Genomic DNA, 16170 nt, shown 5'->3' on the forward strand with positions numbered 1-16170 from the left:
GCAGCATACTACTGGGAGATGCATCCACATCTGCTACAATGATTTAGGACACTATCGTTTTATTGTACGACACACTACATCATGCATTTAAGAGGTTAGGTGGAGGGAAAGTGTTTCTGATATCAGAAAGGGAAACTTCGGCAGCCATTAAAGGTCTGTGACCCTGGCAGTATAAGTGATGTCCTGGTACCTCTCCTGCTGGTATATCATTGTCATCTTGCCTTTTATTTATCCCCACTGCTGACACATCCTAATTTTGCCTCTTAGGGACTAACAGGATATTCTTCCTCATTACTTGCTCTCGTCAATCCTATTGATTTTTATGCAAATGAAGTATTACACCCCCTTGCTGATGAGTGACAGATGACATGACGCTGCATGAAATCATCTGCATTTTCAGGATGTGTTTCTTCTTTGAAATAATTTCATGATGTCGCTGGGCTGTGTACATCCATGTGTTTCATGCATACATGATATCCAACCACCAAGCCTGAAACTCTGTTATGAAACTCAAAGAATAACTTTAATATTGGTAGCTTGAGCAAAGGCTCATGGGTATGGTCAGTGTTTGCATTGTTTTCTGTGGTTAACTAAGAAAAAAATCACAATTTTTGTCAAACCTCGTTCGACCTGTTTCTAGAATCCTGGCTGTGGTTCTACCTCACTCTGCTTGGGAGCTGTTTTCTGGTTGCCTTTATCTTTATATCCTTGGTAGAGCATGTCCAGTCTTTGTTTGAAGAACTTTCTGCAATGCTAGGCATCTGTACTCCCTCCTGCTCTCCTATTGCTTATCTGGCATACATCACAGATAAACACAGAAGCGTGACCATGTGTCCGGGCGGCCCTGTCACCGGGAGTAACCCTCTATAGCTCCTCCGTATACTTCAGCATGATTTATGGAGTGATTTAAGGTGCTCCTCAGGGCTAACTGGGTCAAGGCCACTGCTGCCCAGCCTCCAACAGACTCCACACCTGACAAGATAAGCTGGTTATATCCTGTCTTGTGCTCCACAACCTTACCCTAAAAAATTCATTACCAGAACACCTGTGTGATGAGGGGGAGAAACCATGTTTTAAAGATACAGAGTAAAACCTTTACTGTAAATGTACAGCACGCAACTGGTAACAAACTCGCCTGCATAGCACTGTATTTTCATTTTTCTAAAAAATGCATCAGTCAACAAAATAAAGTACCCAATACTGACCTTTAGGGTCCAAACATTGTGAAGAATTTCACTGAAGTCTGTGCAATGGTTATTGAGAAGGAGCTGCAGACCCTTATCAAGCCTCATTACATTCAAATGAGTTGATGACAAACATAGTTCCCCCCCCACACATTTGGGATGCATAAATGTGGTGGTTCAAGTTAGTCAGCGGAGGTTCCCTTATCAATTCCTATTGAATCCGGATGTCTGAGAATGTTATTGTGCATCTGATTATTTTATAAAGGATAGATCCCATGCTATTCTTTCACCCTCTAATGTTACTTTGTTATTTACGGTAATTTAGAGTTTATGCAAGTAATGGCTTTCTCTTAAATTTCTGCAATCTCATTTTGTTTCTCCCAGACTGCAGTGCACAGTACAGATGGACATATATTCTGAGACATTTTCATTTATTTGCTGTTTCTGCTAAAATTTAGAAATTTCATTAAAAAGAAATGGAATTATTGTCTAATTGCAAAAAATGATTGACATGTTCTGGGGTACTAATCTCAGATCCACCTGGGATTCAGGCACAACAGAGAGGAAGCAGATTAAATAATTTGTAGTTAAATAAATAAAGCTTTCTGTTTTTGTCTCTTTCATGTTCTTCTATATGCAAAGTTCACACGCAGTTATTTGCATGAGCTTGGTTAAAAGTGGATCTCACAAACACATTATGGGGTTCTTCCACCTGTAAGCCGCACACAGCTGGTCCATCTGGTGGGGGGGAGACAGGAGCCCCTCAAAAAAGGCAAGACCGCAGAGGTCAAAAGACGCTGCTGAGCTGGGTTAAGCCGTGGATCGAGGGAGCAAAAACTTTCCCTTCATGTACCTTTTCCAAACTCCCTCCTCTGTGTTTCTGTGTCCATGTGATATCCAGAACCAGAAACATGTGTATGCTCTTCACGGGTGGTAGCGTGAAATGATACAGTGGTTAACTGGTTTTGGCAGTAAGGATGTGCAGTGGAGATAAGACCTTTCCCCTCTTAGTTAAATTTCACCGTCAAACTCACATCTGCTGAGGAAGCAGCTGCAAAGTCTCACATCATATTCACAAACCTGTTGAGATTTGAACTGTCTGTAGAACTGGCTTTCTTCTTTTTTCTCCTCCTCACTTATCTTGGCAATAGTTCCATTCCATGTGCTCATATGCGAGCCCCAGAAAGGGGTCAGCATACTCGAATGAAAAGAAAAATGTGACAGTTGTGCTGTTTGCTTTGTTTATTAGAGGTATATTGTCAAACATTTTACAAGCTATTGCTTAAATGTTTCCATTGAGACAGAACAATGCAACACTGAAAAACAATTATCAAGCTCAGCAAAGAACCCTTTTGAAGCCCCTGTTTGAAAGGCACTGAAGTCCCAGTTTTAATATTAGTCTTCCTTTTTTTTTTTTTTTTTTAACACATGCAGACACAGCTAGCAAAGACAACCGTTGTTACACACGTCAGTAGCTACACTATTTAGAGCTTGTTAGTTGAGCTTTACTACCTAAGTCTGCTACCATGTGTTTGACACCGACATGTGTGCAATGATAAGGTGGGAAGTTTAAGTGACACAGACTGTTATTTCGATACACTGAAGATCTGTACGGATGTAAAGCGACCATAATTTATTGCATGTGGACGGCAGGCTTTCGGTTTGCTCTTTGCTCCGCAGATATCTTAAATATTTTCAAGATTAAATATACCATGTTGCTGCTTTTTAAATACATAATGGGTCTTTTAAGTTAGAATTGGCATTCAGTGAAATTAAGTATAATCACAAGACAACCATCACTAGAATGTTCTTCACGTCTGCAAAAGGAATGCAAAATGACAGTCCTGCTTTTTTAAAAAAAAATAAAGTGATAGTACATTCAAACGATAGCATAATAGCTCCTCAGCATTACTGATGTGTTTTTAAATAGCTTGTGACGTTGGTTGGGTGCTAATGAGTGGCAGTCTGTAATCATGTTCATATTCATAAAAAGAGATTCTACCTGCCCCTTCCAATGCTGCACAAACCACGCTGTCACACAGAGTTTAGACGTCGTGCTAGCGCCTTCGTCGTATTGCTAATCATCAGCTGATCTGATCATCAGGAAGCTCTGCTCCAGAGCTTACATTGAAGTCATCGGCCACGTTAGGTTTTATCAATATTGTTGCCCTTGACAACAGTTAAACAAATGTGCCGGTCAGACATGGTGTGAGAGTGAGATGAGCGGTAAACACTGGACTACAAAATAGAACACCTTGTGATGTTAAAGCATTGGCTTCTCATGAGAACACCAGCAGCCTGTTTTTGTTTTTATTTTTGCCAAATGGGAAACAATAAAATGTCCTTCCTGGCATTTTTCCTGTGTTGCACTTCATCCTTCTCCACTTGCCTGATTGGCTAATCATTTATCATGCTATGTGGGCAGACTCCAACTTTTTCTCTCACTTGCATCTTTCCCTTTCTACGGCCGAGTTGTTATTTTTTTTGTTTTTTTTACTCCTGATAGTGATGAATTAGCTGCAATATGCATTCCTTAATCTTCTTCCGCTCCATTTATCCTCATGTCTGCAGTTTTCTGGCCTCAAAAGTCCATTCTTCCAAAAGTATGCCTTTTCCTGCTTTCTGTCCAATTCCTTCGAAGACCTTCGTCCATGTTGGCCTTTCTCTGGGAGAGTGGTCCATCTTACTACCGGCAGCCGCAGCCCTCCACCACCATATCCTGGTAATTCTTCAGCACGACTCGGTCTTGAGGGTCCAGGTAGAGCAGGGCAATGGGGCTGAGGGAGGTGGGGACGCAACAGGCCCGGGGCACTGCTCCGTTCACGGAGTTTACCAGAGTTTGCACCATGGCGTGGCTCGAGGAGTTCATGTGGTCAGCCAGAGGAAAGCGACACTCACCCAGACAGAAGAATGCATCATAGCCACTGGGTGCAATGATCCACTTGTGCCAACCAACATCATTGAAGTCTACATATAGAGGATGACGCCGGCATCTGTTACGGGAAAGGCGTTTCAGTTTCGCTGCACGTCCACCGTTCCTTTTTACCCTTCCACTTTCACTCCAACCGACTCCTTCTTTATTATGCTCCCATCCCAGCACCGTATACCCCGTTTTTCTGACCCTCCCCCAGGCTTGGTCCCTATTGCGCCCCCTGTTGCTACTCTTGACTCTCTCTTTCATTACCTTTCTCCTTCGAATTCTTTTGCCAATTCCAGGGGTCCTTCTGCCATGTTTGACTAAAGGCTCTCCACGCCCATCGTGACTGTAGGTCACCAAGAGTGGTCTTTCCTGGGCCCAGCTGTGCTCGTCCTGACCCACAGACCTGCATACCCTCACGTGTCCGTCCTTGTGTTTCTTGACCTCCTCCTCTCCCACAGCAGAGGAGAGGCCCTGGTCAGACAGCGAGGCGGTGCTGTTCTCAGGTCTGACCTCCAAGAGGAAGCTCAGGCTGCCAGTCTGGGCGAGGGCCTTACGAAGGAACTCTGTGTTCAGGCTAAAAGCCTCCCAGAAACCACTTGCTTTATGACTTTGGGGGCTATTGTTGAGTAATCTGGTTTCCAGCAGGGTGGGCTCAGGGTCCTCATGATGCTCAGAGAGGTAAATGTTTAATCTGTGTTCCCCAGGGGCGAAGGAGGCTCTGTCACTGCGGAGGAGGCGAAGCTCGGCGGAGAGCACCCTCTCATCCTCAGGGATGGAGGAAATATTGAAAGAGATATGCACCCGTTTATGATCATCTGTTATTGGAATGTCTGTAAGAGGCTCTAAGAGACAGGAAGATAGACAAATACGAACAGAGGTTCAGTGTCACATCCACCCAAAACTACCGACAGTGGCTGCATTAGTCAGTTTTCACTTTAAGTTTTCACAAAATCAATGTTAATCCCAAACTATGTACCAACATCAGTACATTACTTGCTGATGTTGGCTAAGATTGGTGTCTCCAGTCTTGGCCAATTAAACCACACACAATAAAAAACAGTTGAATGGAGCAAACGACTATGGAAGGAAGATGAGCTTACCGCTATGGTGAAAGCTTCGTACGGTGTTAGCTTCCTGGATGTGCTGGCTGGGGAAGCTAAATGAAAGATCCTCCACTAGGTGGTACTGCTGCTGGTGGAAGCGATAAAGATCTAGGAGATACCGAGGTACTGGCACTCCTGGACGAGGGTTGGGCTGCGACTGCAGGCCAAGCCGGCTCAGGAGGAGACTTTGGATGGTCTGAGCAAGACTGGGCTTCACGATGGAATTGCCTGGTGTTGGCGGCCGCAAGGAGGAAGACATGGGAGACACCCTGCCATTGTCAATCTTGCTGGTTTCTCCACCCTGGCGACCAGACGAGGCTTGAGGTAGCAGCAGGACCATGAGGAGCAGGAGGTTAGCAGGGAACATGGTGGACCTGGAGGGAGACATGATGGAAGGACAGGTGTGGTGGAGAAGGGAAGTGGTGAACAGAGGAAAAAAGACTAAGACAGGTTTCAGTGGCATTTTAAATGGACACATTCATGCATAATATATCTTTCATACAGTAGTAATGTAAATCAGAGACATAATGACACATTATAAAGTATTGGTTGAAAAATCCACCAAAGAGATGGCTCCTCTGAGATGCTGCTAGACTCTGTATATCATGCTTATGTCTTCTCCTTCCTGGACACACTAGTTTCTCGTTAGTCCACAGCCTTCATCTGGGCATATGTTCAAGAAATTTACTGTCCACGTATCCATATGAAGTCATCTGCTGCCTGTAGAAACATTGCCAATTTCTTTTTTCTCTGTTAATTTATGATGCTCTTCTTACCCCCAAGGCCCATATATCACCCACATCTAAACAGGAGTGATTAGATGGCTTCCTTTAATAATTAAATCCTACATCTGTGTGTGAAAGAGATCACAGCTCAGGGTATGAAATGCGTCTCCCGTGAATCAAACACCTTGAGCCTGACTGACATGTGACAGTGTTTTAATGGCCTGTCATGGACACAGATGACGGAATGTTTGTCTTCATTTGGTTGTTTGCATAAGTGAGTGACAAAGAGATATATTCTTATTAGATGGCAGAACTAGACAGGGCTGTACCATAAATTAAAAAAAGAAAAACAGTCATCTTGATTAAATGATGTTTACATTTACTGATGTACGCTGTCCATACATTTTGCATTAATATTATTTTGATATGACTTTGCAGCAACTATTTCCTCCTGACTTCAGACCTGTACAATTAAACATAATAATGGTGGTGCTGGTAAAGTTTGGACACAACCTCTATGGGAATGTGGACAAAACAATAAGAATTAAAAGAATAATGTAAATTGTGCACATGTGAAAAGCTGTCTGCCACATAACTGCATGCACCATAGGCCGTATGTGTGCAATATCCTTGTTTCAGAACCAGAATCTGCAGGAAAAAAATGGTGTAAGAACAAATTCAGGAGAGACAAACATTACTGAACAATTTAAAACTGATTTCAGCTACATTTGAAGTTATAACACATCCCTAAAGAAGTCTTTTCCACCCCTGAATGATCATTTTGTGTGTGTTTTTTTAGAATGAATAAGACGTCTTTATGAATATTGCCAGTGCGGGAACACAGCCACCCACTGGGGTCACACAGCTACCACCTACGACCCCAGGGCAGGTGTTGACAAATCAGCTGGTGATTAGAAACCAGGCAGTTAATGGCCCTCTTGACCTCAAAAGGTCAAGGTGGGTTGTTAAAACGGCCTGGAGCCTTACAGTCACAGACAACTAAACTAAACTATATCATAACATAGAGAAAAAGTGAATTGTGTGTCTGTGGTCTCCCTGTTTGACTGTACAAATATGAAAGCTGATTTCTGTCTGTCACGTAAAGAAGAACACCACGTTTGCAGTTATCTTTTTCCTCGTCCATACTCTTGCATATCTCTCCCTTATCTCTTTATCTCCTCTCTCTAAGGGACAAAGAATTGATTGAGCCCTCCACAGCGAGATAACAGAGGTGTTTAGGTCTCAGGGAACACATAATGACACTGTAATGACTCCTAATCTTCCCATGCCGTCAGAGAAATGTTTAAAAGGAGGTCACAGCTTTTGAGGTGTGTATATTTTTGTGAATGTGCGGTTGTGTATGTGTCAGTTGTAAATATGGTGCAGGGCTCAAAGGGCAGGCCTGGGAAAACAGGCCTCCTCCAAGCGTGGGATTGTTGCTAGCTATCCATTAAACTATCCCAGCCCCACCCAGGGTTGTTTCACCTGAGGCAAGGCAGCAGAGGACAATTACAGATTATACCCTCATGCTGGACAGCCTCTCCCATATACTGTGGAGGCTTGTAAAGCAGATTAAGGACAACAACACCACCTCTCTCCTGTACTTTCCTCATCTACCAAACCACCCAGGTGACTCTGAGGTTCAAAGGTTCAGCTGTCACACACGGTCAGTTTGCACTGTGAGGCAAATGTAGCCGGAAAGGCCAAGAAGGGAGGGGATTCGACTGGACACCAGTTTGACCTCCATCTTTTGGTACAGATAGGGCCACAGTAGTGTCTGTATTGAGTATTCTTGCAACCAATTTTTACCCAGTACAGAGGAGCTGGGCTTAATTTAGCATCTTTATGTGTCATGACTGTCAGTTTTGCATCTTTTATGATCATACCTCTTCCCACTGCTGTATATATTTCGGACTATTCCTCTCTCCTTGTACTGTTTGTATTCTTTCCCTGACATGAACACAGACTAATCAAATGCTCTCTCAGGATGAAGGAGGAGAGCTGCATGATGAATGGGTCCAGGATAAGGCGAGAAGAAGGAATGGGGCTCAGCAGGAGTCTGTGTTTGTGTTTCCCTCTCTGCATCCTTGAGGCTCAGCCTATTAGACATATTAGATGTGACCTGACTTCCTGAGCATACAGTAGCATGAGCGGCAGGCGTAGCGTGGAGCACGACAGGCGGGTGTCGTCGGCGGTCTGCCCCGTGTCTTTCTGAACTTACTGATTAAAAGTTCTGACCTTCGACGTCCGTTTCAGACTCGTGGCTTTTGTCATGTTTCTCTCTTGGCCTCTCTTTTTATCTGTTTATTTCAAACCTTGCACCCTTTCCCCTTCCTCCTTCCTCCCTGCATTCCTCAAACTTACTGCTTTGGCTTTGTCCTCTATGTGTCACAAAATATGCAACTGCTCCTCTATTTTCCTCTCTCTCCTTTCATCCTTTAGGTTTTCTCACCTTTTTCCCCACCTCTTGTTCTTTCTTGTTACAAAACATTTTTTTTTTCTGCATCACTTTCACTTCCCTCTCTCACATCTCCCTCTCTCCCATTAACGTTGCTCATTTTTCCTAGGCCTTAGAATGAATGGTGTTTTTGCGGAAGAGTGCGGCGGGCTGTTGTCGAGCCAGAGGGCTGGAGTGTCACTGCAGCCGGCTGATTTATCCACAGCCGCTGTCTTCATGTTACGCCTGGTCCCTCAACTTTCCCTTCCTGTTGTTCTTCCCGTGTTTCTTTTCCCAAATTCCTCCCGTAATTCTCCCAGATCACCCCCTTCTTTCAGCTTGCATTTTTCTATGCAGCCACCTCTTTCTTCCACAACATGATACAAGCCGCCTTCGTGCCACAGAGTTCATATTGTCGCTCTGAGCTTACTCAAATACTTGAAAATATGTCAAGCTTTTGGCCTCGTGAGACCTAATGTGATGTAAAGTGTAGACATACCCACCTCAGAACACGTCATAGGACGCTTCTGTATTCACTGCTGCTATGCACTGTGTCATATCACCTTTAGAATTAACTGTGAGGTTACGACTGCACACTTAACTAGTCATTCATGCACAACTTTGAACTGCAGACTTAAAGTAATTTGGGTGGTGGGGGGGTGGGGGGGGGGTTTGGCTTCCACTAGTAAAGTTGTGGTTCTAGTCTGAGGTTTAATGGATGAAATCATTAGAACAATATTCCAGGTAGGTTGCTGTGTGGTTTTATTGGACTCTATTAGAGCGGCGCTCTAATTTATCCCAGCTGCACCTATTACCTGACTAATGATTCAGACGTCACACACACACACACACACAGACACACACACACACACACACACACACACACACACACACACACACACACACACACACACACACACACACACACACTACTCCCTGCGTAGGATGTCCAGAGGTCTCATTGTCACAAGTGCATTGTGGTTGTGACGGGAGACCGCGCTGACAGCACTGAGCATGGATGGACAGAGTGGCACGTCTGACCCGTGACTGCTGAAAGCTCGGCGAGCGCTCCTGTCATGTGTCTGACAGCTGAACCGACGTGAAATAGGGAACAAAAACACACCTCTGCTTTTCACATTAAAGCCGCTGGGCGTTAACACTGAGGGCCAATTCATACTACGTGCCGTTTCGCTCATGGCGAGTTACGTTATGCTCTTCTAAATCATAATGGGTACATTATTCTCAGACAAGTTGCTCACCAGAAAAGATTTTGATTGAGCAACACAGTTTGCCAGTAGTGTATGCACGAGTGTTTGTGTGTGTGTGTGTGTGTGTGTGTGTGTGTTGTTCCCAAGGGTAACTAATGGTTTCAGCAGCACAGCTCCTGTGGCCCGTGGCTTGACGGACATGCAGAGGTGTCTGTGTGTGTGTGTGTGTGTGTGTGTGTGTGTGTGTGTGTGTGTGTGTGTGTGTGTGTGTGTGTGTGTGTGTGTGTGTGTGTGTGCAAGGGAGTGGGTGTGAAGGGGATGTGGTACTCACGTCCAGGTGTGGTGGGATGTATGCAGAGTCCATGGTTTATCCTTGAGCTCCAGTGTTACGATCCCTCGGCTCTCGCTCCCTCTCCTTTGGACAGAATGGACAGAGTGGACTATTTACCTCTTCCTCTCCTCCTCTCCTCTCACTCTGTCTCACCTCTCTCAAGGTAACGGGTGCCTGTCCCCTCTGTGTCTCCTAGGTAAACGGACTGTTGGTAATTCCTCTCTGTCCATGTTTGTCTCCCCTCTCTGCTGTCTTGCTCAGCTTCTCATCCTGTTGTCAGTGTCAGATAAGCAAACTGTTCAAACATCCACTGGCTTCCCCTCTCTGCCTGCCTTCCTGACCTCTGCTAGTAGGCAACTCCCTTCGTCTGGTGCCTGCACTTCCACCCCTGCTTGTCTAAAACACACTGGGTTAGCCGCTGCGCATGGAGGTTTTAGGAGGACAAAGTTGTGTCTATTTGTCTGTGTTGTATGACTGGCAACAACTCCCTGTTGCTCCTAAACCTCCTTACTATGCCCCTCTCCCTTCCTCTACACTCTGTTCCTCCCTTTTGTATCTCCTCCCCCTTTCCCTTCTCTCCCTCTGACTCGCTCTCTCTCTCCCACACACACAAACACACACACACACTTTACCTTTTTTTTTTTGTAATACTTTACTCAAGCCCAGCTGGTAAACTCGGTTTAAGTCTAATTGACTTTCCTGGCCACTAAGATCCTCCCAAACAGTAATGTCACTAAGACCGGCCCCAGAACTTTCAGTCATGTCTTCTCCCTCGCACACATACATGCACACAGAAGTGCACGACACATCCAGATACACGAAAACAAATACAAAAACTATCACCCGCTCACACACCTAATCAGACGACAATGACGGCAACACATTTCAACGAAAAAAAAATGCACATACACGCGTATGACATGCATGAAATATGTCCCAGGTAGCCTAACGGTCAGCACGCAGGAGCACACTGCATCCTGGTATTTCCCTCCTTTAACAAACTTACCTGCTGCTTTTCGTTGGCACCATTTTATGTTTCGAGCAGCGTGCTTGCAGACAATCTCTCTGTCATTATAAATACGAGGGCCCATGACACTGGAACTGAGCGACCACATTCACCTACTAGACAAAGATATGAATGGATGACTCATAACAGCTGCATGAAGTCACCCCAGTTGAGTTTTGTGATTGGATGGAAGTAAATGTTGAAGCAAAAAAAAAAAAAAAAAAAGAAAGAAAAAAAAAAAGAAAAAGCTGCACTTCTATACTACGGGTAGAAGCAAGGTGCATTCGTCCTTCCAGCACAAAGCGGGTGGCGAGGTGAATTTGTATTCATGGGGTAAGCCCATGAGAAAACGTCTCTTTAGGATGCAGCGTCTCACATATTAGATCTCATCTGGAGAATCACTTGCCCACATCCCCCCCTGCACCTCCTCTCTGTTCCCTCCACTTGCTCTTTCGTCCACTGCAAACACATACGTACACACACAAGCCTTCATCCACAGACCTCATTCATCCTGAGTAATTGTCCCGATGCACAAACACACACTCGCTGTGCTCTTCCAAAATAAAATCTGTGTGTCCTGATATACAGTTTCTCATCAATGAAATGTCTGACTGGGAGGTGAAGAGAGTATTTATCATGACCTTCAGTCGAACCTCGCGTCAAACATCCGCCATCAGTCTTCTGGTGAAGCTCTGTACTTCAGCAGCTCCAGCTAATCCTGACCTTTGACCTCTATGGGTGAAATCTTTTCTTTTTTTTTTTGTGCATCACTGCAGATTCAAATGTTATTTTTTTTCAACAATTGCCATCTCCAGTGTTGACTGGAGATTTGATTTCTTTTATATTGATTACTAAGATAATTAAGGATCTTTTTTTTTTTTTTGGTTAAATTGTGGTAGTCACAATTTTTTCCAAAGCTGTTCCTTACGTTCTTCGGCTTCCTCCCACCTCCAAAAACATGCGCTTCAGGGTAATTGACCGGTCTCAAATTGCCCGTAGGTGTGAGTGTGTGCTAGGCGGTGCACTGGCATCGCGCCCAGAGTGTACCCTGCCTCACGCCCCAAGTCCACTGGGATAGGCTGCAGCAACCCTGCGTCCCCTGACAGTGGAAGAAGCGGGTATAGAAAATGAATGAATGAATGTTTAAGATAGTGTATACTGTATATCACACCTTAAAGCCATACTCAAAGGTACAAGAAAGGACTAAAGCATGTGAAAATCAGAGATATGGGCGTTGAGATGAATGAACATATGTTCTATAAAACAGGCTCTTCATTTATTCGGAATGGAGACAGCTGAGCTACAGCACTGGCTTTACTGAGTTTCTCAAATGAGCAGTAATTCCAGCCTCCAGGTTTCCCATCCTCTGGAAAAGCCGTCGGCTGCCTGTCCCACTGACTTCCGACGGGGGTGGAGAGAAACTTATAAAGTAATACCTCACCGCCCTCTCAACAAGCCGTCCAGCAATCCTGCATCTCTTTGTTCCCACCTCCATTCCTCCACGGACACGGAGAGGGAGGCCTTGTCACGAGACGAGGAGGCGGCTGCTTGAACTGTTCAACTTTTTTTTTTTTGCCTTCTTTCCACACGTTGTCAAATATATTTACTGACTGATTGACATGATCACAAGTTACTCAGTGATAGCAGGACAGAGTACTACATTTGTAACATCAAGAAAAGCAACACACACAGGCAATTTAAGTGTGTTTATATGTGATGAAAGTACTTCTATGACGGTCATGTGGGGAAGTTTGATGCTCATAATCTTGAATACAGTATTCTGCAAGCCGCCATGCAGTGATCTGTGTGACAGATTGTTTCAGATGTACCGGTTTTTCTATGTATAGAACAGACAAAAAATAAATATACTCTATTTTCTCTGATCTTTGAAAAATCTTAAAAGGCTATCAGGTAGAAGCAGAAAGAAGGGTCAACAGGATGCGTCTGAAGGATTAGTCTAACTGAAGAAATAGTGAAAACAGTTTGAAAAGATTACACTAGAGGCTAAAGCCTGCAAATCACAATGTGGAAGTGAACCAACACCTTCAGGTAATTGAGACAAAAGTCATTTTTAGTCTGGGCCAGAATAAACTCACCTTTCTAATTCACCTTTTTAAGTGTAAAAAACAAACAAAAAAAAAACTCTGAAAAAACTGATAGTTTGCCATCTAACTGGTTGAATTACAGGTTTATTTAACATCAGACAGTTCCTGTGATACGTGCAAAAGTGAAAACACAATCCAAAGCGGTTTTGATGAGGTGTATTCTGTTTCTTTTATATTTACATAAACGTGTGTGCTGTGAGACACCACAAACTTCACATTTTTTTTCCTGTGGAATTTGCCTGATTTGGTCAGAGTGACATAGCAGCTGGTTCTGGTTAAAGAAAAATTGATTTGCTCTTTCACCAAAATGTCTCAGGAATGATTCCAGCAATGCTGTCAGAAACTAGTAGGACGTTCTGATTCTGTCAGCGGCAAAAACAAGCACAATAATTGGATGTTCCTTGACGGACAAAGTTACGTACCAGACTTACATTAGCGTCATTCCAGCTGTGTCACGCACACACACACGCACGCACACACACACACACACACACACACACACACACACACACACACACACACACACACACACACACACACACACACACACACACACACACACACACACACACACAAACATTTATATATTTAGGATGACAAAGGATTCTTATTATTACACTCATTTGGCATTCCTAAGTTATTAGATTAGTTACCCAAAATGACAAGAAAATGAAATCTTTATCGGTTTAAAATATGTAAGGTATGTTCATCCATTCATCTTCATCATTCATCATTCTTGCCACATCATCTTCTGAGCAATGAACCCAGTAATTAAGCCACTTCCTTTAACCATGTTTCCAAGTGAAAATCTCTCTACTTTGAACAGGAAGTCAGTTTAAATGAAAGGATCTGATTATTCGCTGCGCCACAGACTGCTATGAACAAGTAAAAGTTTCATTGTGTTACAGATACAGTACAATGAATGCTGTTGGTGTTGCAAAAATGGAAACAGAGTAAAAAAACATCAGGCAAAATCTTGTTTTGGAAGCCGTGGAAACAATGGAGCTTAATGTCTTGGCCATTTTGCTGTCCCTTTCCAAAATCAAATTTTCTGTAGAAGAGTATTTCAGAGAAGAGTGAGTCATGACAGAAAAGCTTCATGGGCCCCAAAATAAGCTAAGATTGATGTGCACACACTTAACGTGATCGATGGCTGTCCACAAAACACCCTGAATGATGAACACGAAGAGCATAACGACCTTACATTTACTTTCATTGTGTGCATGTAATGAAGTTATACTGTTTTGCCTTTGATGTACAATATGGAACTTTGCAGAAGTGAAAGATATAAAAAATGTTTGTCGGTGATACTGTCTCCTTCGTTCTGTTTACAGTGTCTCTGACGCTCAGAAAAACATAAAAAGACTGTGTTTACTGACTACTGACTAACATGCAACAAAGTTTTACCATTTTGGCTTAAAACTATCACAGGTTATTTCTTAAACTGTCATTCATACTAAAGGCGGCACGGTGGCGCAGTGGGTATGTCGCCGCACAGCAAGGCGGTTCCGGGTTTGGGTCCCGCTCTTTGTGGAGTTTGTACGTTCTCCCAGTGTCCACGTTGGTTCTCTCCAGGTTCTCTTGCTTCCTCCCACCCCCATAAACATGTAGCTTAGGTGAACTGATTGTTTCCAAATTGCCTGAGTGTGTGCGTGAGTGGTTGTTTGTCTTTCATGTGGCTCCGCAGTGCACTGGTGGCCATGCAGTGCATCACGCTCCGAGTGTTCACCCGTCCCTCGCCTGCAAGTCAGCTGGGATAGACTCCAGCAACCTCTGTGACCCATAATAAGCAGAACAAGTGGTTGAAAATGAAGGAATGCAAATAAATAGATAGACAGATCTGTCTGTCAGTCTTGCTAGTTATCTGGCACCTGATTTATAAATCATACAATGACTTTATCAATAGTGAATCAACTACAGCAGGTGCTGGGATGTCTTTCAACAGCTGCTCAGAAAGCTAAGAGATCACAGGGCTTAGCAGTGACGAAACACCAATCAATCAAAAGTTGTTGACTTCATTATTTCATCTGCATCGTCATTGAACATGAGAGTGTTTAGTAATGACTTGCCCACAGTGGCCAGAATATTTTAGCTAGCTGGATAGATGCCTCCAGTCAGTACTTTGACACTCTTGGCTGTTTTCAGGTACTGAATGGGACTTCAAGGGGAATGTCACTGCAAAAATGAATAAATAAATTAATTGAAAAATCCAGATGATTTGTGGATGTTGCAAGATAGGAAGGACAAATGGATGTCCGAACGAGGAGCAGAGGAAGAAGAGAGAGACAAATATGAGGTTACATTAGATGTTCACATGGAGAAGTCCACTACACACACACGCACGCACGCACGCACGCGCGCGCGCGCACACACACACACACACACACACACACACACACACACACACACACAAACAGGGTCTGACAATTTTCATTCAGTGGTGAGGATTTCCAGTGAGCAAAGATAAGATTTCATTCTTTCATCCTGAGGTCACTGTTTCCAGAAAAGAGACTCGCGAAGCGTGTGTGTGTGTGTGTGTGTGTGTGTGTGTGTGTGTGTACGTGTGTATGTGTTTCTTGCATTCACCTCATGCCCCCTCAACTGCCCACTGGTTTACTAAAACGCATTTCTCTCTCCTCCTACCATCTCAGTAGGACAGATGTCAAACTTTCCCAACTGCTGCAAGGGAAAGTTTGACATCTGTTATCCCAAAAATGTATTTGAAAATTTAAAAAAATGCTCTAAACAGAGCTGCGGAGTTCCTCTGTCAGAGTTTACATTTTTAGTCACACAGAAAACTCTCTTGATTGTGGGCTCTCTGCTCCAAACATCTGTTTATTTATTTTAAATGGCCACTCAGGCATCAACATGGTGAACCAGTTTCCTGTTATTACCCTCCACATACACTCACACACTCACACATAAGCATATACAAACCTGTAATGTATGTAATATAACTATGTGCAAACGCTAAGACACACATGTGCAGCATGGCGGATACACTTGTATACATGTACACAAGAGAAGTAAACAAACTGAGAAGCATCTGTAAACATCCGCCCCTTATGTGTTATTCTCTGTCAAAGTCACATTTTTTTTAGTTCCTCTTATTAGAAGGCTATTTGGTCTATGGATGGCAAAATTAAGGTAC

At 43.7% G+C, this 16170-nt stretch overlaps 1 protein-coding gene across 1 annotated transcript; it reads right to left on the reverse strand.

The window, feature by feature from the left end:
• Positions 1 to 2408: 2408 nt before the first annotated feature.
• bmp16 (bone morphogenetic protein 16) lies at positions 2409 to 10438 on the reverse strand. The gene is made up of 3 exons (XM_068318194.1): positions 9909 to 10438; positions 5205 to 5581; positions 2409 to 4946 (listed from the first exon to the last, which is right to left on the reverse strand). The coding sequence occupies exons 2-3, from the start codon at positions 5572 to 5574 to the stop codon at positions 3871 to 3873; spliced, it is 1446 nt and encodes a 481-aa protein (XP_068174295.1). The 5' UTR covers positions 5575 to 5581; positions 9909 to 10438; the 3' UTR covers positions 2409 to 3870.
• Between the last annotated feature and the right edge of the window lie 5732 nt (positions 10439 to 16170).

The sequence above is a fragment of the Antennarius striatus genome, chromosome 6 (assembly GCF_040054535.1).
Source record: "Antennarius striatus isolate MH-2024 chromosome 6, ASM4005453v1, whole genome shotgun sequence".
Classification (NCBI taxonomy): Eukaryota; Metazoa; Chordata; class Actinopteri; order Lophiiformes; family Antennariidae; genus Antennarius; species Antennarius striatus.

Bases quoted from the DNA above. Each gene is read 5' to 3' on its own strand.
- bmp16 (XM_068318194.1), bottom strand. From the start codon at position 5,574: ATGTTCCCTGCTAACCTCCTGCTCCTCATGGTCCTGCTGCTACCTCAA. The intron at 4,947-5,204 runs GTAAGCTCATCT...CCTGTCTCTTAG, and splicing joins ACGAAGCTTTCACCATAGCG to AGCCTCTTACAGACATTCCA.